Below are 26,713 nucleotides of genomic sequence, written 5' to 3'. Positions count from 1 at the left end.
GATAACTTGCACCCAAGAGCAGGCTGAGAAGATTTCTAGCCTGCTGATGTTCATTTTTAAGAAATCTTGGAATACTGGGGAAATTCCCAGAACGCTGATGAGATTACTAGAATGGTTGTGTGACTGGGATTCCAGGGGGGCCACAGTGAGATTGCTTAATCAGGGAAAACTGCAAAGAATGGGACAGACAATTCCCCAAATTGGTGGTTATTTCTAATAATTAGATTCATCAAGCCAGCAACAAAACAGCTTCTACAAGACCTACTGGTTACCCAGAAACTATAAATACTGTTCCCTTAAAGCAATCCAGACTTGGGCTCCCACCCAGACAGCCAAGTCAAATATGATGAGGGGATGACTGAAAATCTTGTTTATCATATAAAAAGTTGTACCAATGCCAACGAATCAGACACATTACCCTCCAGGTCAAAGAATACTTAATATTCTTATTAACTAAACTAAAATTTATTTTTTAAAAAAGAGAGAGTATTGGTTAAAAGATCATTATATATACACATATGAATAAAGTTCTTAGGTCAGTTTCATAATAGAGATGGTGAGCTTTAGAGTTGAAAGGAATTAGCTTAGTTGAAACAGAATTAGTTTAAAGAAAAGGAGTACTTGTGGCACCTTAGAGACTAACAAATTTATTTGAGCATAAGCTTTCATGAGCTACAGCTCACTTCATCGGATGCATGCAGTGGAAAACACAAGTGCCACAAGTACTCCTTTTCTTTTTGCGGATACAGACTAACAGGGCTGCTACTCTGAAACCTGTCAGAATTCGTTTAATATGTTATAGGCCAAGGTCCAATATCAGGGTGAATATCCTGATATTGGACCAAGAATGGAGACCTCAGTCTTGTGACTCAAACTTCCCCCAAAGAAGCTTAAAGAGATCTGAGATAACAGTATCAGGGCCCAGGAGTTCTTTTTATAGTTCTCTGGCAGCCTCTTGACAACGTGCAGTCCTCCGGTGAACAACAGGCGATCATCGTGGCTTTGAAGCCTTCTATTTCCTAAGCACCACCAGTAATTAGCTGCATGGATTAGAATAAGGCAACTGCCCATCTCCCGCCAGTTACAGGTAGCTTACTACAAACTTCAAAGAGAAATAAAGACAATGATATTTCAGAGTAGCAGCCGTGTTAGTCTGTATTCGCAAAAAGAAAAGGAGGACTTGTGGCACCTTAGAGACTAACCGATTTATTAGAGCATAAGCTTTCGTGAGCTACAGCTCACTTCCTCAGATGCATATCGTGGAAACTGCAGCAGGCTTTATATATACACAGAGAATATGAAACAATACCTATTCCCACCCCACTGTCCTGCTGGTAATAGCTTATCTAAAGTGATTTCCAGCACAAATCCAGGTTTTCTCACCCTCCACCCCCCCACACAAATTCACTCTCCTGCTGGTGATAGCCCATCCAAAGTGACAACTCTTTACACAATGTGCATGACAATCAAGCTGGGCTATTTCCTGATGCAGGAAATAGCCCAGCTTGATTGTCATGCACATTGTGTAAAGAGTTGTCACTTTGGATGGGCTATCACCAGCAGGAGAGTGAATTTGTGTGGGGGGGTGGAGGGTGAGAAAACCTGGATTTGTGCTGGAAATCACTTTAGATAAGCTATTACCAGCAGGACAGTGGGGTGGGAATAGGTATTGTTTCATATTCTCTGTGTATATATAAAGCCTGCTGCAGTTTCCACGATATGCATCTGAGGAAGTGAGCTGTAGCTCACGAAAGCTTATGCTCTAATAAATCGGTTAGTCTCTAAGGTGCCACAAGTCCTCCTTTTCTTTTGACAATGATATTGTTACATTCACGGTTCATCTAAATGTTAACATTTCCTTTTGATCTCTGAATTAACAGAACATAGTGACAGACAGGAACCATTTGGTTACATTGTTAACCTCCAACAAGATACAGGTAAACATTTTCTAATTCTCTATCAGTACAAGTCTATATTTCAAAGCTCAAGTTTATCTAATATGGAATGGCCCTAATTACCATTTACATACTTTTTAATATGTCTCTAAAGGTTGAATTTGGGTTATGTAGCCTGCTTTTGGACTCAGTGTCACAGGTTGATACAAGTAACTGTAAATGTAAGATACTTAGACTTTTGTAAGGTGTTTGATTTAGTACTATACATCATTCTGATCAAAAATAAGCACTATACAATACAGCAACTCCTCGCTTAACGTTGTAGTTATGTTCCTGAAAAATGCTACTTTAAGCGAAACGATGTTAAGCGAATCCAATTTCCCCATAAGAATTCCTGTAAACGGGGGTGGTTAGGTTCCAGGGAAATTTTTTTTGCCAGACAAAAGACATTATAGACATTTACAGTATAAGTTTTAAATAATTTTAAACAAACTATTTAATATTGTACTCACCAATGATGATTGTGAAGCTTGGTTGAGGCAGGGCGTAGTGGGGTCGGGGCGCGGGGGCTTGGCGTGGGGTCTGACACTTCTGCTAGGGAGTGGGGTCGGGGGCTTGCCCACTCCCCAGCTGGAATGCCAGGTGGGCGGAGTGGAATAAGTCCCCACGCCCCGACCCTGCTCCCCAGCTGGAACGCCAGGTGGGCGGAATGGGGCAAGCCCCCACACCCCGACCCTGCTCCCCGGCAGGAGCGCTGGGCGGGCTGGTGGAGTGGGGTGAGCCAAACAACCTTAGAACAGAATGTTGTGTGACTTTAAACGAGTATGTTCTCTAATAGATCAGCAACCTAATAATGAAACAGTGTTAACCAGGACGACTTTAAGTGAGGAGTTACTGTAATAATAAAGCACATTAAATGGATTATGATCTCCAAAAGTGGCTGCTAATGAGGAATCATGATTGAATGGTGTGTTTGTAGTGGGCTTCTGCACTCATACTGTGCTGATCAGCAATGATCTGGAAGTAGTTATATAAGTCACTGCTGATAATATTTGGAGATGACACAATGATTGGCAGAGTGGTAAACAATGTGTAGTGAGTAGGAGTAGGGAGTTGATTTTACCTTTGTATATGGCAGTTCTGGTGTTCACATATTTTAAAGGATGTTGAAAAACTGGAGAGGGTACAGAGAAGAGCCACTATAATGATTTGGGGGCTGGACAAAATGCCTTATAATGAGACACTTAAAGAGATCCATCTGGTTTAGCTTGTCAGAAAGAAGTTTGAGAGGTGACTTGATTAGTCTTGTCACAGGGATGCCTCTATACTGGGCTGCAATACTTTGGTCTCATTTTGGTTGTTGGGTTTAGTGTGTGGGTGCTGGCAGCCTGTGGTATACAGGAGGTCAGACTAAATCAGGGGTTCCCAAACTTGGTTCGTGGCTTGTTCAGGCTAAGCCTCTGGTGGGCCGTGAGACCCTTTGTTTACCTGAGTGTCCACAGGTACGACCATTAGCATCTGCTAGTGGCCGCGGTTCGCCATTCCCGGCCAATGGGAGCTGCGGGAAAAGGCGCAAACTGGGCCACCACTTCACGCAGCTCCCATTGACTGGGAATGGTGAACCACGGCCACTGGGAGCTGCGAGCAGCCGTACCTGTGGACGCTCAGGTAAACAAAGGGTCTTATGGCCCGCCAGGGGCTTACTTGGAACAAGCCGTGAACTAAGTTTGGGAACCCCTGGACTAGATGAACAGGCGGTTCCTTCTGGTTCTAAACTCTATAACTCAGATGGTGGGTTTGGCTTTCATACGACAAAAGTCACAGGTGCTTTCTCCGAGGGAAAATTTGTTATCACTTATTTGCCCTACCCTGGGCTGGGAAAGAATATGCAGAAAAATATTCCAAACACAAAACCCAAAGTCGAAATTCAGGTTTCCCAAGACCACATGTTTCAGCCTGCAGTCCTCTGAGATGTAGCCCCTGCATCTGAAGCTTAACTGATCCAGCATTCAGATTCTGGAGGCTAACAACTTTCAGCATTTGAATTGCCCCCATGCAGACTCAGGAGAGCTGTTTTTATCTGGCCCTTCTCTTATCCTGATAGGCCTCAGACTCTGCTTTCCTCAACAAGCCCCACCTAATCATTCAGGATTAAACAAGTGTAATTAGCCCCTGTCTTTTCTGGCCAATTGTTAAGGCAACCCAACTGATTCCCACATGTCATCACTCCCTAGTGCTCATCTGATTTCCAAAAGAAAGTGAGAAAGGAATTTGAACAGAAAAATGTTGCAGTGGAGCAAAGGGAAGAAAGAAAAAACAAACAATGTGATCTTTCTTACTCTATTTGTATCACATTCACTAATTTAACCATCCTACATGCAATGTGAGTTTTATAGACTAATGAAACCTCCCCTAATAACGCATACACCCTGTAAAGCACCAGACCACTTTGTCACATACCCCTCCCTTCCTAGGAAGAATTACTGTTTCTATTTGCATCTCTCCATAGACTTTATGTTTTATCTCAAACTGATATAATTGTAGGGCTAAATACCATCTAGTAATGCACGTTCTTATCCCTCATTGTGTTTAACTAGGTTAGTGGAAGGTGGTTAGTTAATGATGTACTGGTTGGTCCAAATGAATAGTATTTTAGCATTTACATGCCAGAACTTATTGATAGATGGCTCAAATCCACATGTTGTTCAGCTGTTACTCTTCTGCCCCTTTGGATAATCTTCTGCACTCATATACCTTTCTTTCATAGAATCATAGAATATTAGGGTTGGAAGAGACCTCAGGAGGTCATCTAGTCCAATCCCCTGCTCAAAGCAGGACCAACACCAACTAAATCATCCCAGCCAGGGCTTTGTCAAGCTTGACCTTAAAAACCTCTAAGGGTGGAGATTCCACCACCTCCCATTCCAGTGTTTCACCACCCTCCTAGTGAAATAGTGTTTCCTAATATCCAACCTAGACCTCCCCCACTGCAACTGGAGACCAATGCTTCTTGTTCTTCCACCACTGAGAACAGCCTAGCTCCATCCTCTTTGGAATCCTGTCACGTTATTGACTTGAACTGGGACCATATAGAACATGGTTACAACCAAGGTCCTGTAGTGGCACCAAATCTTGTATAAAGGGGGTCAAATAAGGTGTCTCAGACAAGGTTATGGTTTGCTGGTTATGATTATGCTGTCTATATGTGTGGATCATTTTTGTAGTTAAAGTTATGAATATTGGCTCTATACTGTCTATATTTCAAACTTATGCTATGCTTCTGGGTGACACCCCAGACAAGTTGGTGTCAGCTCTGCCAAGCCTACTTGATGGCCCATTAAGGGCCATCAGCTATACAACTGACCAATGAGAGAAGGCAGACATGCCTTGTGACTCAGCAAGGTATGCAGGGACATGCCTATGGACAGAACTCTGAGGTTTTTCCATGCCATGTGATGGACAGCTTGTCTCTGGAACAAAGAAAGAAAGATCACATGGCAAGAGAATATAAAAAGCTGCTGCAGCTCCTCCATCTTGTCTTCAATCCTGCTTCATACCTCTGGAGGAAATTTGCTACACTGAAGCCTTGAACAAAGGACTGAAAGACCCATTCCAGCTGTGGATGTACTCCAGACACTTGATTTGAACCTGCAGTTTATTCCATCACTGCTGCAAGCCTGAACCAAGAACTTTGCCATTACTGTATGTAATTGATTCCATTTAACCAATTCTAGCTCTCATCTATATCTTTTTCCTTTTATGAATAAACCTTTAGATTTTAGATTCTAAAGGATTGGCGACAGCATGATTTGTGGGTAAGATCTGATTTCTATATTGACCTGGGTCTGGGGCTTGGTCCTTTGGGATCGAGACACCTTTTTTCTTTTACTGGGGTATTGGTTTTCATAACCATTTGTCCCCATAACGAGTGGCACTGGTGATGATACTGGGAAACTGGAGTGTCTAAGGGAATTGCTTGTGTGACTTGTGGTTAGCCAGTGGGGTAAAACCAAAGTCCTCTCTGTCTGGCTGGTTTGGTTTGCCTTGGTGTGCATAGCCCAGCCTTGGGCTGTGTAACTGCCCTGCTTTAAGCAATTTATCCTGAATTGGCACTCTCAGTTGGGTCCCGCCAGAACCAGCATCATTACAAACCCCCCTTCAGGTAGTTGAAGGCTGCTATCAAATCCTCCCCGCACGCTTCTCTTCTGCAGACTAAATAAGCCCAGTTCCCTCAGCCTCTCCTAGTAAGTCATGTGCCCCAGCTCCCTAATCATTTTCATTGCCCTCCGCTGGATTCTCTCCAATTTGTCCACATCCCTTCTGTAGTGGGATGTGGACAAATTGGAGAGACTCCAGTGGAGGGCAACGAAAATGACTTTCTGGCATATGCCTCCTCTGATACATTATTACCTAATTCTGGGGGCATGGTCAATGCTAAATTCCTTGTTTTCCTTTCAATCCAGGGTCTTAGTATATTTATATGAAAGTTTTTTCTCTTTTCTTCAGATAATTCGATTTCACAATATGTCACTCCTACCTGCCTGGATACTACAAACAGACCATGCCATTTAGCTAGCAGTTTATCTTTCGTAGCGGTGGGTAACAATAACAGAACTTTACTTCCCACCCTAAGCTGCCATTCCTGAACTTTTTTATTATATCATCTTGTTTGTGCCTGCTCTTCTAGATTTTCTTCAGCTATGTGGGAGACCTCTGCAAGTTGTCCTTCAGGTTTATAATGTAATCAATAATATTGGAAAAGTCAGTGGTTCATCCCTGCACACTTTCTTTGATCATGTCTATGGATCACTAAGCTGTCAGCCATACAGCTCAAATGGAGAGAATTACATTGAAGCCTGTGTGGCTTTTTAGTAAGCAAATGAAAGATAAAGTCCCACGGTCTGGGTACGGACTGTGCATAGAGTTTTAATGTTCATTTCAGGGATTGATTCATCCTTTCCACTAGCCCATCCACCAGTAGATTAGGGATCATTTGGATAAGGGCTAGTTCAGAGGGCTTTAATGCCTAAGAGATGGTAAAAGGGATGCTTGGAAATTAGTTCCCTGATCCGTCAGGAACATTCTATGGATGTCCACCTTACTAAAGAGTATCATCACTTCCTCTGCAATTGTCATGGCAGTAGCACTGTAAAGGGACTGCCTCTGGATATTGAGTCATATAGTCACAAATAATTAAAATGTATTGATTCATTTGGTAACTCTGTTCTAATGGAGTCATTGCAATCCTTGCAAATTGTGTACCTACAATAAGAATTGAAATCAGCTGTCTGTTTTTTATTGTTTCTGGTCCACTATCTGACATACTGGGCAGGATTAACACCATTCAGCTCCTTCTTAATAAATATTCAGCCAGAAAAATCTTTGCAGAATTTTGGCCAATATCTTGTCCCTCCCTGTAAGGCCTGCTAAAGGAACTTGATGAGCTACCTTTGACTGCCAGCCAAAAATGTTGGGAACTACCAGCTGCTTCACCCATTTACTGGTCTTAGGATCTCACATATCCTATATAAAACACTATTCAGTACTGTAGAGGACCTTAGTTTGACCAAGATCCTCCTCACACAGCCTTTTATAGAAAGTCTGATGATACTGTCTTCTTTTTATATTTAGCAATATCCATAGTTTCTTTCACATTGTCTGTATGGATGCCAGTGGCCCTTAGTCACTTAACATCTGTACACTGTAATGTAAGCCCAGGGTTAGCGGAATTGGAGTCAGCAAACCGTGGGTATGAGAACCCAGGTCTTGAGCATCTACATTGATTACTGACCCCTGGCTGAGAATATTTAAACCTGGGGCCCAACCTGGGGCTCCAGCATCTGTATTGCAGCACACAGTCCTGAATCAAACTAACAATATCCCAGATGTCCTAGCGCCCTTCTGAAATGTGGCCATTCTAGCCCTTTATGTGTGATGCATGTGACATTCTGCACCCCAAAGCCCCATATATTTACCATGGTGATGTAATTATGATACGTTTTGTACAAAGTATGCCTTGTGAGGTATCATTCTAAAAGTCTTGATCTGTGAAACATTAATATCTCAGTGGATTGTATGTGCTATCATCATATGTGAAGTTATGAAATCTTGCTATGTGTGAATTACTAAAGTGTGATGTGTGACTGGAAACACCCAAAACCAGCCTTTCAGGTACAACAATAGAGTAGCCAGACAGTATTAATTGCTGTCATCAACACCCATCAAGGGAAGAATCCACTAGCTCAGGAACTCTGTATAAGGAAGCCTCGTCGGAAGGAGCACAGAGACCATGGAGAATGTTTGGCCAGTGGGGGTGGACCACGTCACATACACAGACTTTCCAGCAATCTGAAAGAAACTATAAAAGATGGGTTGTGACATCATCACTTGTCTTCATTTCTCCACAACTCAACACCTGGAGGAACCTCTGGAAGAAAAAGGACTTTGAATAGGGGAAGGGAACGCAGACTGCAAAGCAGATGCAGCCTGTGCCTCAAGAATCTGTAATCCTGCAGATTCAAATCCTATCTAATTTGTATAAATCTTAGATTGGATTTTGTTTGATTTTCTAGGTAACTTGCTTTGATCTGTTTGTCATCACTTATAATCACTTAAAATCTATCTTTCTGTAGTTAATAAACCTGTTTTATGTTTTATCTTAACCAGTGTGTTTTTGAGGGAAGTGTTAGGGAATCTTAGCTCTGTTAACAAAGGCTTGTGCATATCTTCCACACATTGGGGGGGGGGGGGGACGGACTAATTAATGAGCTTGCACCATACAGATCCCTGTGCAGTGCAAGACAGTATAATTCTGGACTTATACTCCAGTAGGGGTGCAAAGCTGGGGAGCTGTGAAATTGGCTAGTGCCTCCATTGTTAGTCATGAGTGGCTTAAGTAAAGCACTCAGGTGACTCAGTTGGGTGTGTGGTGCCACCTGCTGTCATGTTGGGTGATAACAGGGCCTGGAGGGGCTGGCTGTGGGTCACCAGCAGAGCAATGTGGGAGGCAAACCCAGCTGAATGATTTGGGGGCACAGTGGTTCCAACAGCTTCCAGGCTTCATTCCGGGTGTACACCCCGTCACAATGCACTGTGAGATAACTTGATTGTCCATTCCTGTGCATCACAGGTAGTTTGAGCAGCCCACCAACACATCCTGCTGAGCCAGTACTCCCAGCCAGGAAGTGCAGCTACTGCAGCTGGAGCTGGATGCACCCAGGCAACAGAAATTAGGGATGCCCTGTGCTCTCATACCATGGATTTGCATGGGCCAATGGAAGAGGGAGAACAGTAGCTTTATGAATGTGCTTGTGCAATGCTTCCTGTACATTAGGTAAGGGAGGGGGGAGGATTGATTCCCATGAATTGTACCTTATGAATGAGATGACCACTTAGGAAACTAGAATTGTGGGTGGGGGGAGGTGAACTGTGAATGTAGATGTCTGTACTAAGAAATAAATAGTGTTTCTATACAACTTCACAGTTGTCCCTTATGTGTTTATTTTTATTATTTGAAATACACATTATATGATGTGATGCAGTCTGGTAGTATGATTTCTTTATCAAATAAAAATCTTTGTTTTTGAACATTTATTAGAAAAGCACAGTATTAAACTATTGCCGGGTGGGCCAGCTGCCATTAGCACACCAAACCAGGAACAGCAAAACCAAACCAGGGACAAGGTGCATGAACAAGGGAAAAAAGTGAAACAATTTCCAAGACAGAAAGCTCCTTACTGTGGCGAGTCCCCTGGTCCCTGTTTTCTTCTCCATTCCCTACATGTTTCCTGCACACCGGGTGCTTGGGCAGTGGGGAGAAGGCATCCACAGGGAGGGGTTCAGTTTGGGGGACTACATGGGGAACATTTGGCCTGTACATCTATTGTTAGGGCCCGACTGCATGGCTCACCCAGACATGGAATTGTCCAAACTATTCCTGATCTGCAGCACATTGTACTGAGCAGGGGACTCACACCATGGGGTGGACTCATCAAGAGCCTACACGCTGGCAGCCATTAGCAAAAACAGCCACTCAAAGAGTTCTTTCTGCTATCTTCCTCCCTCAGATGCCATTCCTCTTCCAGGAACTGCAAAGCTAGTGTCTGCTCCCACACTGAAATCTTGTCCTCAAGCTGTGCAGCCAGCCTGAGCCTTTCCACTTGCCTCTCATCTTGCCTTTGCAATTGCTGCAAGTCCCTCTCTCTTTGGTACTGGACCTGCTTGTTGGCCCTAACCAGAACGTCAACGATAAGTTCATCATGGACACACTTCCTCTTGGACCGGTCTGCAGCACTATGGTGACCCAGGCTTCTATTGGAGTGTGGATGAGCTGTCGAGGCAGATGGGCATGGAAGTAGAGAAGGCACAGGTGTTCATTGCTGAAATGTCACACCACATGAGCAGAGAAAAATTCCTTTTGGAATTTCAAGGACATAAAATGTTACTTTATAGCAATGTACTTCAGTATATTGTTAGAGACACTTCAGACCAAAGAAGCTCCTTGGACCTGTGATTGAACAGGTTAATTACATGCACAGAATATGGCAAGTGAAAAATCACAACCACTTTTTTCTAAAAATTGAAGACCAGTTTGGGCTTTGGGGGAAGGTGGTTGCTGTGGCTTTCTACATAAGACTTTGTCATTTCAGGCATTCCACATTTTGGAGGGCATGACATTTCTTGTGTTTCCAGAGTGGAAAAAAGAGGTTTTATTCCAAGCTGCTGGTGGGAAGACAGCAGTGTGTGACACTGAAGTAATCAAATGTATGGTGAGTGAACAGTACATCTAGGAGAGGTGTCGGCAGGTCAGCTACCCCTGTGGCCTGAAAAATATGTCCTTTCCCAAACTGTGACTTACCTATCTGAAGTTCCTGTTATGGGAAAAGTTTGTAACTATCAGCACCTGGGATTGGGTCAACATTCATTAGGCAATCAACAGGATCTGCATTGGCATCCACACGGTTGGTGCCATCCCATGGCTTTCGATACAACCTGTTATGACTACATGCAAACACACAGAACCCCACCAGCATCCCCGTTCATCCCCCTGCCTCCTCTGGCACAATTCTGGACTGCATTCAAACCCCCAGATGTACTTCAGACAAATGGATCACACAGACTACGCTTAACTGAAATGGACTACTGTTGTAAATGGACTACATTTCAACGCCTCCCACAGTTCACTGTTTGCAGATGGCTCATTACAATGTTGGGTTGGTACAAAGCGGGAAGACAATATAAGGATCTTATTTTTAACAGGCTGGCACGTCTTAGCAAATATGTATGCTTTTCCAGTAAAACTTCACATTAGGAGGCTTGTTTCACTGTTTGCACTTCCCGGTCTCCATTTTGAATTCCACATAGTAGGAGGGATGGGGGGATACTGAAGGATTGCTGAGTATTTGCATGCAGTCATAACAAGTTGCATTGGAAGCTGTGGGAAGGCACCAACCATGTTGATGCTAACGCAGCATCCTGATGACTTGTAATAACTTTTGCATTAGTTCGTTAATCAGAAATCCCTCTCAAAGCTATATTAATAAACACAAAAATGGAACCAGAAACTTATCCTGCTCTGGGGCGACTTCTGCCTCTTTAGTTTCTTCTGCTGGTTCTGTGGTGGACCAGTCCTCCAGGGGGCATTGAAAAAGCTCCTGAAAGTATAGCCCCAGGATATGCTGCAGCTGCTCCTGCAGCAAAGCCACCTTGGGGACCTGTTTCAACACCAGAGTCAATTTGGTGGCTTCATCCAGCACCAGCTGCTGGCTCCGGTGCTTGACTGTGGGGCCAGCAGTTCACCATCCCAGATATCCAGGTCATTGTGCACAGCTGTTGGCTCTGTACTAGGCACAGTGCCCAGCACCTGGTCAAAGTCATCCTAAAATGGGCATGATGGGCAAGTTCCCAGAGGTGTGGTTCTGATTTCTGGCTTTGCAGTAGTCAGTCTTGAGCTACTTTAATATGCTTTCCTGGGAGTTGATTGGCAGCTCGTGGGATAGAGAGGACAAAGGACAACGGCACATGAGATTGTGAAACAGCTTTGGTGGATCTGGCATGGGTGTGTCCACACGACAAAATGATAAGGCTTGAATTCTGGGTCCTGGCTGGACTTGGGCTTGGACTCTCCACCTGTGTGGGGTCCTAGAATCCTGGGTATGAGACTGAGTTCAAAACATTTGTGCGTAGACAGACTGGGGTTTGGGCTTGAGCCTGTGCTGAAGCACGGGCTTACACTGCAGTGCAGACATACCCATAGTGTTCTTCCTCTTTCCTCTGGCAAAGTGGATCTTCCTCCCTTCCCCCATCAAAAATATCTGAGGAAAATGGAAACAGATCCTATTTCTCTTCTTCCTTGGAAACTTTTCCCAATCATACCTGACTTCAAGTGGTAACAGTCATAATACTGGGCTCTTTTAATGAAATTACCAAGAGGTTAACAAAATTAGGAATATTTTTCCAGGGGCTCCATTTGGATCGGGGGGCAGTTCCCCCTCTCCCCCATATGCTTCATACCAACTCAAGCTAGGGTGCTCTCCTTGTCCGTGGGGAGGCTGTTCATGGTCTAGTCTGGGACAGGGAGGTGGGGAGCAGAGGCACATTGAGAAGGTTACAGAAGGCTGGTCCCTACCACTGGCAGCAACACTGAAATGAGAACCCAGTACACCAGCTGGCAGGGAGATGTGGTGCAGGGGAAGGGAGAGTGGGAGGAGGAGAATGAGCTGCCACTGCCACTGGTTGCCCAAGCCAGGCTGAAATGGCAACATCCTCCCTACAAACCTGGGGGTGGGGAACGCAGGGTTGGATGACAGATAAAGAGACGGTGTAGCAGGACTGGATGAGGGACAGAGAGGGAGAGGAGCAGGGCTCGATGGGGGGGCAGAGAGGAGAGGAGCAGGGCTGATTGGGGGAAGAGAGGGAGAGAAGCAGAGCTAGATGGGGGACAGAGAGGGAGAGGAGCAGGACTGGGTGGGGGACAGAGGGAGAATAGCTGGGCTGGGTGGGGGACAGACAGGGAGAAGAACAGAGCTGGATGGGGACAGAGAGGGAGAGGAGCAGGGCTGGATGGGGGGTAGAGAGGGAGAAGAGCTGGGCTGAGTGGGGGACAGAGAGGGAGAGGAGCAGGACTGGATGTAGGACAGAGAGGGAGAGGAGCTGGGCTGAGTGGGGGACAGAGAAGGAAAAACCCTAAAATCCCTTCCCCGAACACATGGTCTCAACTGCAGGATTTGGTCTCAGCACAGCGTGCCTACACTGGTGGACTATGAATAGCCTTTGATGTGTAGGAGATAACAGGGACAAGCACCCAGCCCTAGCTGTAAATTCATTCTTTCCAGGCCAGAAACTTGGCTTTTAACATAAATGCGGATATTACCTTTTTCATTTCTGGGTTATCCCAAGTTAGGTGGGGTGGGTTTGGCCGGTCCCCATAGCCTGGGGCTTCACAAGGCTCAAAGGCCAGCTCTGCTAGCCAGACGCTGTTTACTTGAGTTCATGGGAGTTAGGTTCCTATTATGAATCCCACACTGCATGTGTTCTTTTTCTAAGTGCCTGCTTCTCCCATTCCCCCTCGTGTGGGACTCAGGCCACTGCACTGGGTACATGTGTTAGGGGAAGGGATAGCTCAGTGGTTTGAGCACTGGCCTGCTAAACCCAGGGTTGTGAGTTCAATCCTTGAGGGGGCCATTTAGGGATCTGGGGCAAAAATTGGGGATTGGTCCTGCTTTGAGCAGGGGGTTGGACTAGATGACCTCCTGAGGTCCCTTCCAACCCTGATATTCTATGATCTGTTTTTTCCAGTAATTTCAACCCTACTTCTGCTCCCTTTAGCATCAACACACTGTTATGCTTATAAGAAGCATATGGGATATTTTTTAGGGGAAAAGGCAATAAGCTGCATTTATTGAAGATATAACAATTAGCATATGTATTTAATTATACTATATACATACATACATTGTTTTGCTAGTTGATAATATAGTTATTAAAGTTTAGAGTTTGGATTAATTTAGTGTCTAGCTAAGTTGATTATGGGTAGGGAGGAGCTGGGCTTTGTTGTTTGTGATATGATGCTTTGGGGAAGTTTTGGTAGGACGAACCCAAAGTTTTATGGCAAGGTATTTTGTTTATATAGTGATTTTTTTATTGGGATTAATGAGTTTTGCATTGTTATGTTGTAATTAATTGATGTTTGATGAGTGTTTGCTTTTTTAAGTTTTTTTTATTTTTATTAAGTTTTTTAGGGAGTTATTTTAAACTGGATTTGATTATAGCTATTTTGTTTTTATTGATAGATGTTTGATTTATTTTTAGAGTTGTTATTTTGCTTTTTTATATATATTTTAATAGAGGTGTGATGTAGCTTTTTGGTGCTTTTGCATTTGTTTTTTTAGCATATTTGGTTTAGCAATGGCTTTTATATTTATATTTTGATATATATATATATATTTATTTATTTATACATAAAATAGAATTAATTTATAAAGAACATTTTGAACAGGAACATTATGTTGCAATGCAAAAGAAAACAATTATGGCATTTTTTTTACTTATTTTAAAATGTTAAATCTACAACAAAGTACTGACCTTAAAGGTCTGTGACTGCCTTGGAATTAGTTTAGACACAAAGAAATTCTGACAGGTTTCAGAGTAACAGTCGTGTTAGTCTGTATTCGCAAAAAGAAAAGGAGTACTTGTGGCACCTTAGAGACTAACCAATTTATTTGAGCATGAGCTTTTGTGAGCTACAGCTCACTTCATCGGATGCATACCGTGGAAACTGCAGAAGACATTATATACACACAGAGACCATGAAACAATACCTCCTCCCACCCCACTGTCCTGCTGGTAATAGCTTACCAGAAGAGTTCCCAGAAGTCACCTACTACAGGACAGGCCTAACAAAGAAAATAACAGAATGCCTCTAGCCGTCACCTTCAGCCCCCAACTAAAACCCCTCCAACGCATTATTAAGGATCTACAACCTATCCTGAAGGATGACCCAACACTCTCACAAATCTTGGGAGACAGGCCAGTCCTTGCCTACAGACAGCCCCGCAACCTGAAGCAAATACTCACCAACAACCACATACCACACAACAGAACCACTAACCCAGGAACCTATCCTTGCAACAAAGCCCGTTGCCAACTGTGCCCACATATCTATTCAGGGGACACCATCACAAGGCCTAATAACATCAGCCACACTATCAGAGACTCGTTCACCTGCACATCCACCAATGTGATATATGCCATCATGTGCCAGCAATGCCCCTCTGCCATTTACATTGGTCAAACTGGACAGTCTCTACGTAAAAGAATAAATGGACACAAATCAGATGTCAAGAATTATAACATTCATAAACCAGTCAGAGAACACTTCAATCTCTCTGGTCACGCAATCACAGACATGAAGGTTGCTATCTTACAACAAAAAAACTTCAAATCCAGACTCCAGCGAGAAACTGCTGAATTGGAATTCATTTGCAAATTGGATACTATTAATTTAGGCTTAAATAGAGACTGGGAGTGGCTAAGTCATTATGCAAGGTAGCCTATTTCCCCTTGTTTTTTCCTACCCCCCCCCCCGACGTTCTGGTTAAACTTGGATTTAAACTTGGTAGTGGTCAGTTTGGATGAGCTATTGCCAGTAGGAGAGTGAGTTTGTGTGTGTGTGTGTGTGTGTGTTCCCGGGGGGTGGGGGTGGGGGGGTGAGAGAGCCTGGATTTGTGCTGGAAATGGCCCACCTTGATTACCATGCACATTGTAGGGAGAGTGGTCACTTTAGATAAGCTATTACCAGCAGGAGAGTGAGTTTGTGTGTGTATGGGGGTGGGGGGGGGGGTGAGAAAACCTGGCTTTGTGCTGGAAATGGCCCACCTTGATTACCATGCACATTGTAGGGAGAGTGGTCACTTTAGATAAGCTATTACCAGCAGGAGAGTGAGTTTGTGTGTGTATGGGGGTGGGGGGGGGTGAGAAAACCTGGCTTTGTGCTGGAAATGGCCCACCTTGATTATCATGCACATTGTAGGGAGAGTGGTCACTTTGGATAAGCTATTACCAGCAGGAGAGTGAGTTTGTGTGTGTGGTTTTTGGAGGGGGGTGAGGGAGTGAGAGAACCTGGATTTATGCAGGAAATGGCCCACCTTGATTATCATACACTTTGTGAAGAGAGTGGTCACTTTGGATGGGCTATTACCAGCAGGAGAGTGAGTTTGTGTGTGGGGTGGCGGAGGGTGAGAAAACCTGGATTTGTGCTGGAAATGGCCCAACTTGATGATCACTTTAGATAAGCTATTACCAGCAGGACAGTGGGGTGGGAGGAGGTATTGTTTCATGGTCTCTGTGTGTATATGATGTCTTCTGCAGTTTCCACGGTATGCATCCGATGAAGTGAGCTGTAGCTCACGAAAGCTCATGCTCAAATAAATTGGTTAGTCTCTAAGGTGCCACAAGTACTCCTTTTCTTTTTAAAGAAATTCTGGCTTATGTATATCTACCAATGACTGTTAGGCCATTCCTTTCTGCTATTCAAAAAGGGTGGCTGGCAGGATATGGTCAAATCATACTTCAATACATTTAATACATGCTACATTATTATATTATTATTCTTTATTTTTTATTTTAAATTATACAAAATACAAACAATAAAATCTACTACTACATATCCCCCTTTTGACCCCTCAAGAACAATTCTTCAATGGGTCATGTTTTATATATATATATATATATATATACTGAGAGACAATTTGGACTTGTGGTTGTAATTTAATAAACATTTTTTTTGTTGAAGAGCATATATAACACATTTTTAGCAAGCAAACACAGGACAATATTAATACAACTAGTAATGGGTGAAACATAATAGACAATATGCTTTTAGAGGTTGTGGACCAGCTTGTAAAAACATAGGGTTTTTTTAGATTTAGCAATTTTAAGCATGTTTGTATTTGCAAGTAATATTTGAATGACACGCTTCTTTATATTTTTTTGTGTTTGTTGTAAAAACTGAGTCACCTCTGTTTTTTACAACAAGTGATTAGTTAGATTGTGCCAATTTAGGCCAAGGGTAACAGAGAAATTAACCGGGGTGGTGGTTATAGTGCTTTGTGCTTTTTTATTTTTGGTAAATAGTACATGTGATTGCTAGTATATAATACACGGGCATTATATTTACATTTATTTACTGGTGGTTGGCTAGTATTTGCATTTCTTTTAAATATTGTTTTTTATGATGTAACATACACATTGTTTGTTGTACAAAACACGTGTTACATTTTTTAGTTTGTTTTATACATGTTTTAAATTATGTGTTTTTGCTGCATGGTTTTGTGGTGATAGGTAGGGACAAGCACACTCATTTCTGAGGGCTTCATTTTGTATACCCTTGGGTGTTTAATAATGTATTTATTTTTTAGCTTATTGACCCATAACCCGGGGTAGCTAAAAGGATTTTATGGTCAATTTGGGGAGCGGGCTTATTTTTTATATTTTTGTTTTTATAGATTGTTGGTGAGCAATTTTAATAATAATTTTATTTATAACAAATTAGGCTTAACTGTGCTGGAAACATATTGCATGTATTTATATTTGTAGGTGTTAAATAAGGACCTCTTCCGTTGTTTTAAAAGATGCGTTAATACCCTAACATTTTTAGATATTATTTAAAACATTTTATGTTTTAGTGATGCTAAATTCAGAATTTGCATTTTGGTACATTTTATGGCTAAGGCAGTTTTACTTTTTTATTTTATTTGTTGTTTATATAGCAGCTAGGAGGTCCTGTTTAGCCACCGCCACATATTTTATGTTATTTTAGGGTTTTTCAATGTATTTGTACTAAATTGACAGTATTATTTGCTTGCTTGTGAATGAGACTATTTTGCAGTTGTGACAAGAAGCTTAATTTCTTTTTAATTACTTTTAGGTTTATAGTATTTATATTTTTTTATTTAAATGTAACTTTTTAAAATATGGTGTTTATTACATTTTGTTTTGTTTGGCTATTGGAGTGTTGATGTATTTTTATTTAGACTGTTATAATAGGAAGGGAGTAGGGGGAACATTTGGGTTTTAATTTATACACGTTGAACTGAGTTTAATTTATACCAATTTTTCTTTTTACTAATAGTAGATTTAACAAGACATTTACTGGATTACTTTGAGTTACAAACAATTTTTTTTTATTTTAATTGGGATACTTTTTTGAATGCATAGCTTTTGGTTTAGGTTTTGGTGCATGTGTTTGGGGACCATAGTTTTAATTTATTACAGGGTATTGGACCGTATCCCAAAATAGCCGTTAATATTGTTTTTGTTTTAACAGGCTTATTTTATTGGTATGATAATTGTGGGTAGCTGGAACTTTAGGTGGTATTTTTATAGGGACCCTTTATTTTAACCCCTATTTTTCAGTGGTTTGGTATGTTTGTGGTGTTTATAAGGTGAACCTTAAGTTTTACTCTTTTTCTTAGGCATACATTTTGGTATTTTTTAAAGGATTTTAAGAGTTGGCTAGTACTTTTATTATACCATTTTTTTAGGATTACTGGATTACGGGTAGGAATTTATGATTGGTAGGTGGGGAGTGAATTATGTTTTAAATATTGGCTTATAAAGAGGGCTGCATTTTTTTTATGATTGCTTTAATTAATTGGGCACTAAAAGTTTTTAGAAGCAGGTAAAGCCACATCTTACACTGGAGTTTTATTTTTTGTGGATTAAAATTGTAGTGGTTAAGCAGCGCTTTGTGCTTAGGTTTTGGGAATTTTTTTTTCAAAGAATGTAAACATTATTATTTATGTAAACAATTTAATTTGTGAAACATGTACCCATTTCAGTTTTTTATTTTTTTTAATGCGGCATACCCATGGGCTAAGGCAGTTTACTATGGAGTAAGGGCCTATTTATTTTTATTTTAGTGAGTGACCCTTTTTTTTATTTTAAGGTACATGATCTGCTTTCTTTGTTTTTTATAAGGCTGCCTTTGTGGGCCTTTGCTTTGAATTTTGTTGTTTATGTGTTTGATGGCTTGATTAACACTATATTGGAGAGTGGTTTTATTTTTTTGTAGCTATTTGAGCTATTTAAAATAATTATGTTAGGTTATATTAGAGCTTTTTTTAAAAATTTTGTACCAGATAACTCGGATTAATTATTAGGCATATTGGATGTCCAAACAGAATTTGGAAGGGTTGAATTTTTGTTTTTAGTTTATTACTGCTGCAGATGGCAGCCAAAATGAGAAGCAGTTTATTTGACCAGTCTTTTTGTGTGTGATTTACTATTTTTTGGAGCACTTTATTAATAGTGCGGTTCATGTGCTTTACTTTGCCTAAGGACTGAGGCCAGTATGGTATATGGAGCTTTTGTTTAATTCCCAAGGCTTGTATTATTGTTGTAAGGATTTTTTTTTACAAAGGCTCCCCCATTGTTAGAATCTATTATTTTGGGGGTGCTATATTTATATGCTACTTTATTAAAAAACTTTTTGGCCATTACCCTGGTGCTATTATTTTTAGTAGGAAATCATAGAATCATAGAATATCAGGGTTGGAAGGGACCCCAGAAGGTCATCTAGTCCAACCCCCTGCTTGAAGCAGGACCAATTCCCAGTTAAATCATCCCAGCCAGGGCTTTGTCAAGCCTGTCAATGCTTTTACCCATCCTGAAAAGGAATTAATTATTACCAATAAATACTGGAATTTTTTTTTTACTTTTTGGCAATTTATTAATAAGATTAATTTGAACCCTGTGCTATGGCCCAAGCCTTTGACGGTGCATTATGGGTTGCTAGTGCTGAGGACGAGCCTTGTCCTAAGCGCACCACACACAATTTCGGACCGACGTTTTAACTTTTTTTTTTTATACACTTTCATTTTGCTATTTGCTCAAGCCTTTTAAAAGTTTTTTTTTTTTTACTTTTTTATGCATAAACTGATGTGGGCTACATTAAGTAACTTATGTTTTTTTATTTTTTTTGGAACTTGGATAGGGCTGTCTGTAGTGCCATTTGTTGGCTTTGATGTGTTAGCACAGACTTTTTTTGGTTACAGCTGCTATGTTATGCTGTTGGGCTATTGTATATACTCGATTATTCCAGGTGGCTTTTATACCCATTTTTTTGGGTACATGTTGGCCTTTACATGTTGCACCATTAACTCTTTAGGGGGGTTTGTTACCCCCTGGTAAATATATTTTTTTTTGTATATGCAGCTTTTTTTATTTGCTGCTTTTTACCTGTTTTTATACCAATCATGTATTTAAAACTGTATTTCCTTCACACAAAAATTACTGTTAGCATAAATATAAACGGGCTGTGGGGAATTTTTATATTGCTTTAAAACCTGATAAATTGCCTGGAGCTTGGCATGCTGAGCCAATTCATGGTCTAAATGTTTTTGAATGATTTTTTTTTAAGTTAATGGCAGCGTATTTTACACACTTTTTTTTTTACTACCATTGCACTTTTATTAGGAAACCAAATGTGCTTTTTTTGGCCCATAGTATTTCATTCTTTTAGTGGGGGTGCCTTTGGTAAGGCAATTTTTTGCTCCAGAGTGACCTCTGGACATTTATGTTGGGTTTTTTTTTAATTAGGGCATGTATTAGCATGTCCGGCTTGGACACTGTTTTTGTGGTCACCCCTTTATTAACTAAAGTACACGTCCATTGAGCCATTTGGGTGTTTGAGACTTTACCTCCTATTAATTTCCCTGATAAAATGTACTTGAGAGGAGTGTGGGTGCTTTGGATAGTAATAGGGACTGTTCCTGTAAGAGGCTTAAAAGATTGTACTGCCCAGACGGCTGCTAGACACTTACGTTCACAGGGATTAAAATTTATTTTTGCTTTTTGTAATTTTTTGGATTTATATGCTATTGGCCCTAGCTTTTTTTATTATTATTATTATTTTGCAATAGTGTGGCAGCCAAGGCCATGTTATTAGCTACCAAATGAATAACAAAAGGCTGTGATTCATTAGGGAAACACAGGGCTGGAGCTCTGAGAGCCCTTTGTTTTAGCAGGGTTAAAGCGGAGTTTTGCTTTATTTAATTTTTATTTTGTTTTGTTTTTTAGCAGTTTTTATAATGGATGAGTTATTTTACCATATTTTTAAATGTGTGGTTTAAGAAAATTGAATTCTTTTAGTAGTACTTTTAAAGAGTGGACGCTGGTAGAGGCTGGAATTTTTACCAGTGCCCTTACCTTCCTTTGATTTTTGAAAATTAGTGCCAAAACTTTTTCTGTTAGTGTTTGAGTTTGTTCTTTAGTTTCCCCAAATATTAAAATGTCATTTACATATGAAAACACAAAAGGCCTTTCTTGTGGACTCAACTGGTCTAGCATATTCACAACATGCCGATGGGCAATAGCCAGGCTGTTGTGATATTCCTGGGATAAATGACAAAAGGTCCATTGCTGCCTTTTTATTGTAAAGGCAAACCAATCTTGTGAGTCCGGATGTAGGGGCATGACAAAGAAACAGTTGGCCAAATTAATAACTGAGAAATATTTAGATGCGGCTTTCACTTTTTGTATTATCTGTGTTATATTAGCCACAATAGGAGCCATAGGGATGGTGCCCTTATTGATTCTTTTATAATTAATTGTTAAATGCCAGGATTGGCCGTTTGCTTTTAGCACTGGCCACACAGGGGAGTTAAAGGGTGAATTCATTTTTTGAATGACCCCCCCGTTGTTTTAATTTTTGGATGGTTTGCACCAATTGGGCCTTTGCCTCTCTCAGGTAGAAGTATTGTTTTTTAGGGAGGCACAAATTCCCCAGCAATTTTACAGAAGCATTAATTTTACCACACTCTGTTTTTTTGGGTTTTTTTTTTTTTAGTTTATACTGAGTGGAATTTCAAGTGCCACTTTTCAGCTTGTTGAGCTGTAAGTGCAGCTACTGGTCTTTCCCTCCCCTTTTGTTAATATGATATTTTGCCCGATTTTTTTTTAATGGCGAGGGGGAACTTTTAACTTTTAAAGAGTACCTTTAGGCATATTGATTACCACATTAGTTTTGAACAACCAGTCGGATCCCAGAATAATTTCATTAACAATATCGGGAGTTTGGATCAAATCCCCTCATGTCTCAAACCCTTGCACCGAAAAGGAGACTTGGGTCCATTCCCACCCGAGACTAGGTTTTCCTTGAAAGGATTTTAAAGCTACCTGTTTTAAATTTTTTTTTTTTTTTTTTTTGCTTTTGGGGTTGTTTTGATTAAGGATACAGTGGCTTCTGTATCTATTAAAGCTAGTGTAGGGGTATATTTACCCTGCTGAACATACACACATGGTCGTCCCCTGGGATCCCAGGAGACCTTGTCTATGACCTCCACATTTGTGCCCCTATTGGTGGTGGGGATTCCCCGTTCAGCGGCCCCTCTATTCTTGCCCCAAAAAAGGGAATGGGTCTGGGAAGCATTGCATTGAGGAAGAAGAGGGAGGTCCACTAGGAGTTAGACTAGCCACTTCTTTTGGTGGTGTTTGCAACCTCATGGTTTCCCTGACTAGTTCTAATGTAGGGGCTCCGTTCCACTGTTCTTGGTTTGCCCCATGCTCCATCAGTGTTCGCCAGGCTATCTGGCGAACTTTATTTTCCGTGTGCCCACCTCCCTCCTTTGATTGCTGGGAGGAGGTTGTCTGATATTGCTGGAGGTCTGGGTATAACCGATCTCCTTGTCACCCCTGGTTTCCCCGTCCACGGGAATGGCCTCTAGTATATTAAGTTGCAATGCAAAAGAAAACAATCATGGTATTCTTTTACTTATTTTAAAATGTTAAACCTACAAAAAAGTGATGACCTCAAAGGTCTGTTACTGCCTTGAAATCAGTCCAGACACAAAGAAATTCTGGCTGATGCATCTCTACCAATAGCTGTTAGGCCATTCCTTTCTGTGATTAAAAAAAAATAGCTAACAAAATATAATCAAATCATACTACAATACATTTAATACATGCTACATTGTTATCTTTTTTATCATATTCTTTATTTTTTATTTTAAATTATACAAAATACAAACAATAAATTCTACTACTACACCTGAACTGGCATCATCCTCCATGGGGCATTGGCAGTGCAAGCTCCTGGGGCTGGGACCATCCATTTACTTCTCTAAGACACTGAGTACATTTAAAGTACATTTTGTACTTCAAAAATAAATCCAAGAGCTTCCAGGGGCCTGTGACCCTGGCCCTACCTGCTGAAAGCTCCCCTTCCTCCTCCCAAAAGATCTGTGGTACCAATTTTTTCCTAATACTAATGAGGAGTTGTTTCCATCATACCCCCATCATAAGAATCTCTTGTCCATTTGGATCTTAACTTCCACCACATGACATATCTTGGTGTCTCCATGGACACACATAATGGATGTTGAACTTATGGGTTGTTATGTTTCAACGAATGTCCTTGAAACGGAGTTTGGTAACTTCCCTGAATCCACCAAGGTCTTTACCACCTTCCCCTCCTGTGCTACTAGTTTATAAGTGAAGATCCCCACACTTGACAAGGAAAAGTTGCCAGCTTCCCCCCACCCCACCCCACCCCACCCTCCATGCATCTCTACAATGGGAAACAATGGTTGCAAACAACATTGGTGATCCAAGAGCTTAGGGTTAACCAGATAGCAAGTGTGAAAAATCTGGATGAGGTGGGGGGTAATAGGTGCCTATGTAAGAGAAAGCCCTGAATATCGGGACTGTCCCTATAAAATTGGGGCATCTTTTCACCCTACAAGAGATAGTCCCATGGTCATATGAGGTTGTCTCCCCAGAGAGACACAAATTGAAAAGGAATAGGCAACACCTTCTCGAAATCCCAGAAGGGAGGGAGATAAGTGGCACTGTGTCTGCCATTTTGCCCAAGAGGGACCCAGACAGGCAACAACCGCAGCCCTTAGACATGGCACAACCACAACTAATAGACTTACCATTGCCTGGCAACAGTGGCACTGCTGATATATCAGGGGAGACCCGCAGGTGGAAGCGACAGATCTGGGCAACTCCGAGATTAATTGAACACTGATAGTTTTATGCAGTGCTGATCTGCTAGAGTTCAGACAGTGGCTCGGAGTTATCACTGGATACCACACTGTGCTCTTTATATGCACAGCACTTAATCACAGTGGACAACTTGATGTGCTTAAAGTTACATCTGTGTTAAAGAGCTTTGTTGGAAGGGAGTTTACATTAATTCCCATAGTCTGATGGGTTGATTTTTAAGCTGTCCGTGTTGTGTTTACATCCCTTCATGCATAGGCCCTGGTGCATTCATAGGCGCTGACTACGTGGGTGCTCCAGGGCTGGAGCACCCACAGGAAAAAATTAGTGGGTGCTCCACATCCACTGGCAGCCAAGCTCCCCCCTCCTCGCCTCCTTCTTCCCCCGCCCACCTCGAGCGTACCGCATCCCCGCTCCTTCCCCTCCCCGCCAGCGCTTCCTGCCCTCTGCCGCCTAACAACTGTTTGGCGGCGCTTAGGACTTTTGAGTGGGGGAGGGCACGGGGATGTGGCATATTCAGGGGAGGAGGCAGAGAAGAGGCAGGGCAGTGGGAAGGGGGTGGAATGGGGTGGGAAGGGGGCAGGGCTGGGGTTGGAAAAGGCGGGGTGGGGCGGGGACTTTGGGGAAGGAGTGGAATGGGGGTGGGGAGAGGGTGGTGCAGGGACAGGAAGAGGTGGGGTAGGGGCCGGAGGGGGAGGTCAAGCACCCATCGGGCAGAGGGAAGTCAGTGCCTATGGGCGCATTTGTGACCTCTCCCCCCTTGAATCCCATATTTATTTAAGGCCAGACTGTGCAACACTGGTGAGCCCTTGCTCACAGGAGTCATCCCACTGACTACACAGCCCCACTGGGACTGCTCCAGTCACAATGGGCTCAGTAGTGTCAGGAAGAGACATTAGCAACAATTTTCAAAAAAGAATTTTTTTGTCCTAATGAAAATGGCCATGAAATTATTTTAGGTTTGTTGAAGTTTTTTATTTTCGTAAATTTTCTGAAGGTTTTGTGGATGGAAATTTAGGTCTATTGCTTGAGGTCCAGCAAGTAATCACTTTCCGTTTTTCTGTTTCCATTTTTCCTTAGCTGTCCTCAGCTATTATTTTATTCAAACTCTTACACACGCTCATGGTTTGTTGGATTATGAACTTTTAACTAGATACACATGTGATGACGATATTCCTGTTCCACAGAGACAAATTAAAGCCAAGAAAAGCAGAGTTATGACCAGACTCGATGAATGCTCTGACCATGTATTAATACACAGTTCATGAATGGAATCCATGGCCACCTTCTCGTTCTGTAGGGTACGAGTTATGCCCATTGAAGCTACTAGGAGTCATTCCACTCTGCAGGGAGAATAGGGACCCATGGTATCACATGAAGCATCACCCATAGCATGTCAGTCTGGTTACCCAGGAATCCCAGTGGAACTCTTTGCTGTTTCTCTTTTGTAAAATTTCACTTTTATCATGAGATCAAACTCCAGCTAATTCTGTTTAATTTCTTGGGAAGTTCACATACAAACCCCACATTAGCTGCTCCAGAAAATTCCTTGCTCTAGAATTCCCAGCTCCTACCCTCCCAGGCACAGAGACGTTGCAGAGTTATCTGTGATCTGTACATACCAGGTGTGATACCACGGTTTGTCTCTAGAAATGTATTTGAGGTTTCTAAAATCTGATTCTCATCTTCAACTTCACTGGTTTATACTTCAGCTCCAGAATAGCAGTGTATCACACTGCAGGAACTCACAGACATATGCTGCTACTGGACAGTTCAATGGCCCAACACATGGATCATTCAAACCCTACTGAAATTGGTCCAACACATTTAACGCACACAGCACAGTAGCACCATTTTAAATTGTATGGACTGTACACATGGAATTATTCACATGTTCCATGCAGAGGCACAGAGCTGGACCAGGGGGATAAGGCTAGAGTTCACAATACAGAGACCCTCCCCCCTCTTTTTTCTTCTTCCTTTGGCTTGTTTGTTTATCAGGAATTTTTAAGCATTGAAGCCATTAGTGTCACTAAAACCAACTTTGGGCTCACAGTGCTACAAGAATGGGATAATTTATAAAGTACTCACAGTCAAATAATCTTTGATTATTGCACATGTATAATCTCTCTCTCTAAGAATCATGCACGGGAGATAATTGGAGACACAAGTTTACTTTAATTCTTGCCCTTGTTTCATTGACTTCTGGAATAAAACCCTGTTTCTAGTGGAACTGAAACTAACTTCCTAGTTCCAGTCTGTCCATCTCAGTAAGTGAAATAGCAGGCACTTACCCATGGTGACCTGAAGAGACAGGAGAAGCACACAAAGCAGCTGAGTGCCGAGATGTCCCTTCATTGCCATCCTCCTGACAGTGCCCTGGCTGCACCTACACACCCTGCCAGGGCTCCTCTGTGTCTGACAAGTGACAACAAAGCAGTTGCAGGGAAATATATAGATTCAGACACTAGCATCAGCTGCCAGAAGGAACCAATAGAAACAACATTCACCTTTTTAGCCATTATCAGAGGGTTTATCTAAAACTTTATGTACCCAAAACATCCAATACAATTCTAAAACTCCAGCTGTTACCATATATGAGTGACGAGTCCGCTTCTGATGTCATGTTCGCTTCAGTCTCGGATCATCATGTAACCGCCCTCCTTAGAACAGAGCAGATCAGCGTGAAAAATGATTCTGCCTTATTAGGCAAATAAATGCAGAGACTCAAATGCTGCTCATTGTATAAATCTATTAGAAAATTTGAAAGGAAAAACACCTTTAAAATTCAACCCCACAGAGCTGTGCGGGTCCAA

General features: G+C 41.9%; 1 protein-coding gene across 1 annotated transcript in view; it reads right to left on the bottom strand.

The window, feature by feature from the left end:
- Positions 1 to 26,261, bottom strand: part of LOC311514757 (scavenger receptor cysteine-rich domain-containing protein SCART1-like) — a gene marked incomplete at its 5' end in the record, with an annotated part of 83,608 nt that extends 57,347 nt beyond the window's left edge. The window contains 1 exon segment of the mRNA XM_084617450.1: positions 26,192 to 26,261. Coding sequence (XP_084473576.1) covers positions 26,192 to 26,261 — 70 coding nt within the window.
- Positions 26,262 to 26,713: the final 452 nt, after the last annotated feature.

Source organism: Lepidochelys olivacea (assembly GCF_965140295.1).
Source record: "Lepidochelys olivacea isolate rLepOli2 genome assembly, chromosome: 1".
Classification (NCBI taxonomy): domain Eukaryota; kingdom Metazoa; phylum Chordata; order Testudines; family Cheloniidae; genus Lepidochelys; species Lepidochelys olivacea.
Note: the sequence above shows the minus strand (reverse complement) of the source record. Positions and strands in the feature narration are given on the sequence as shown.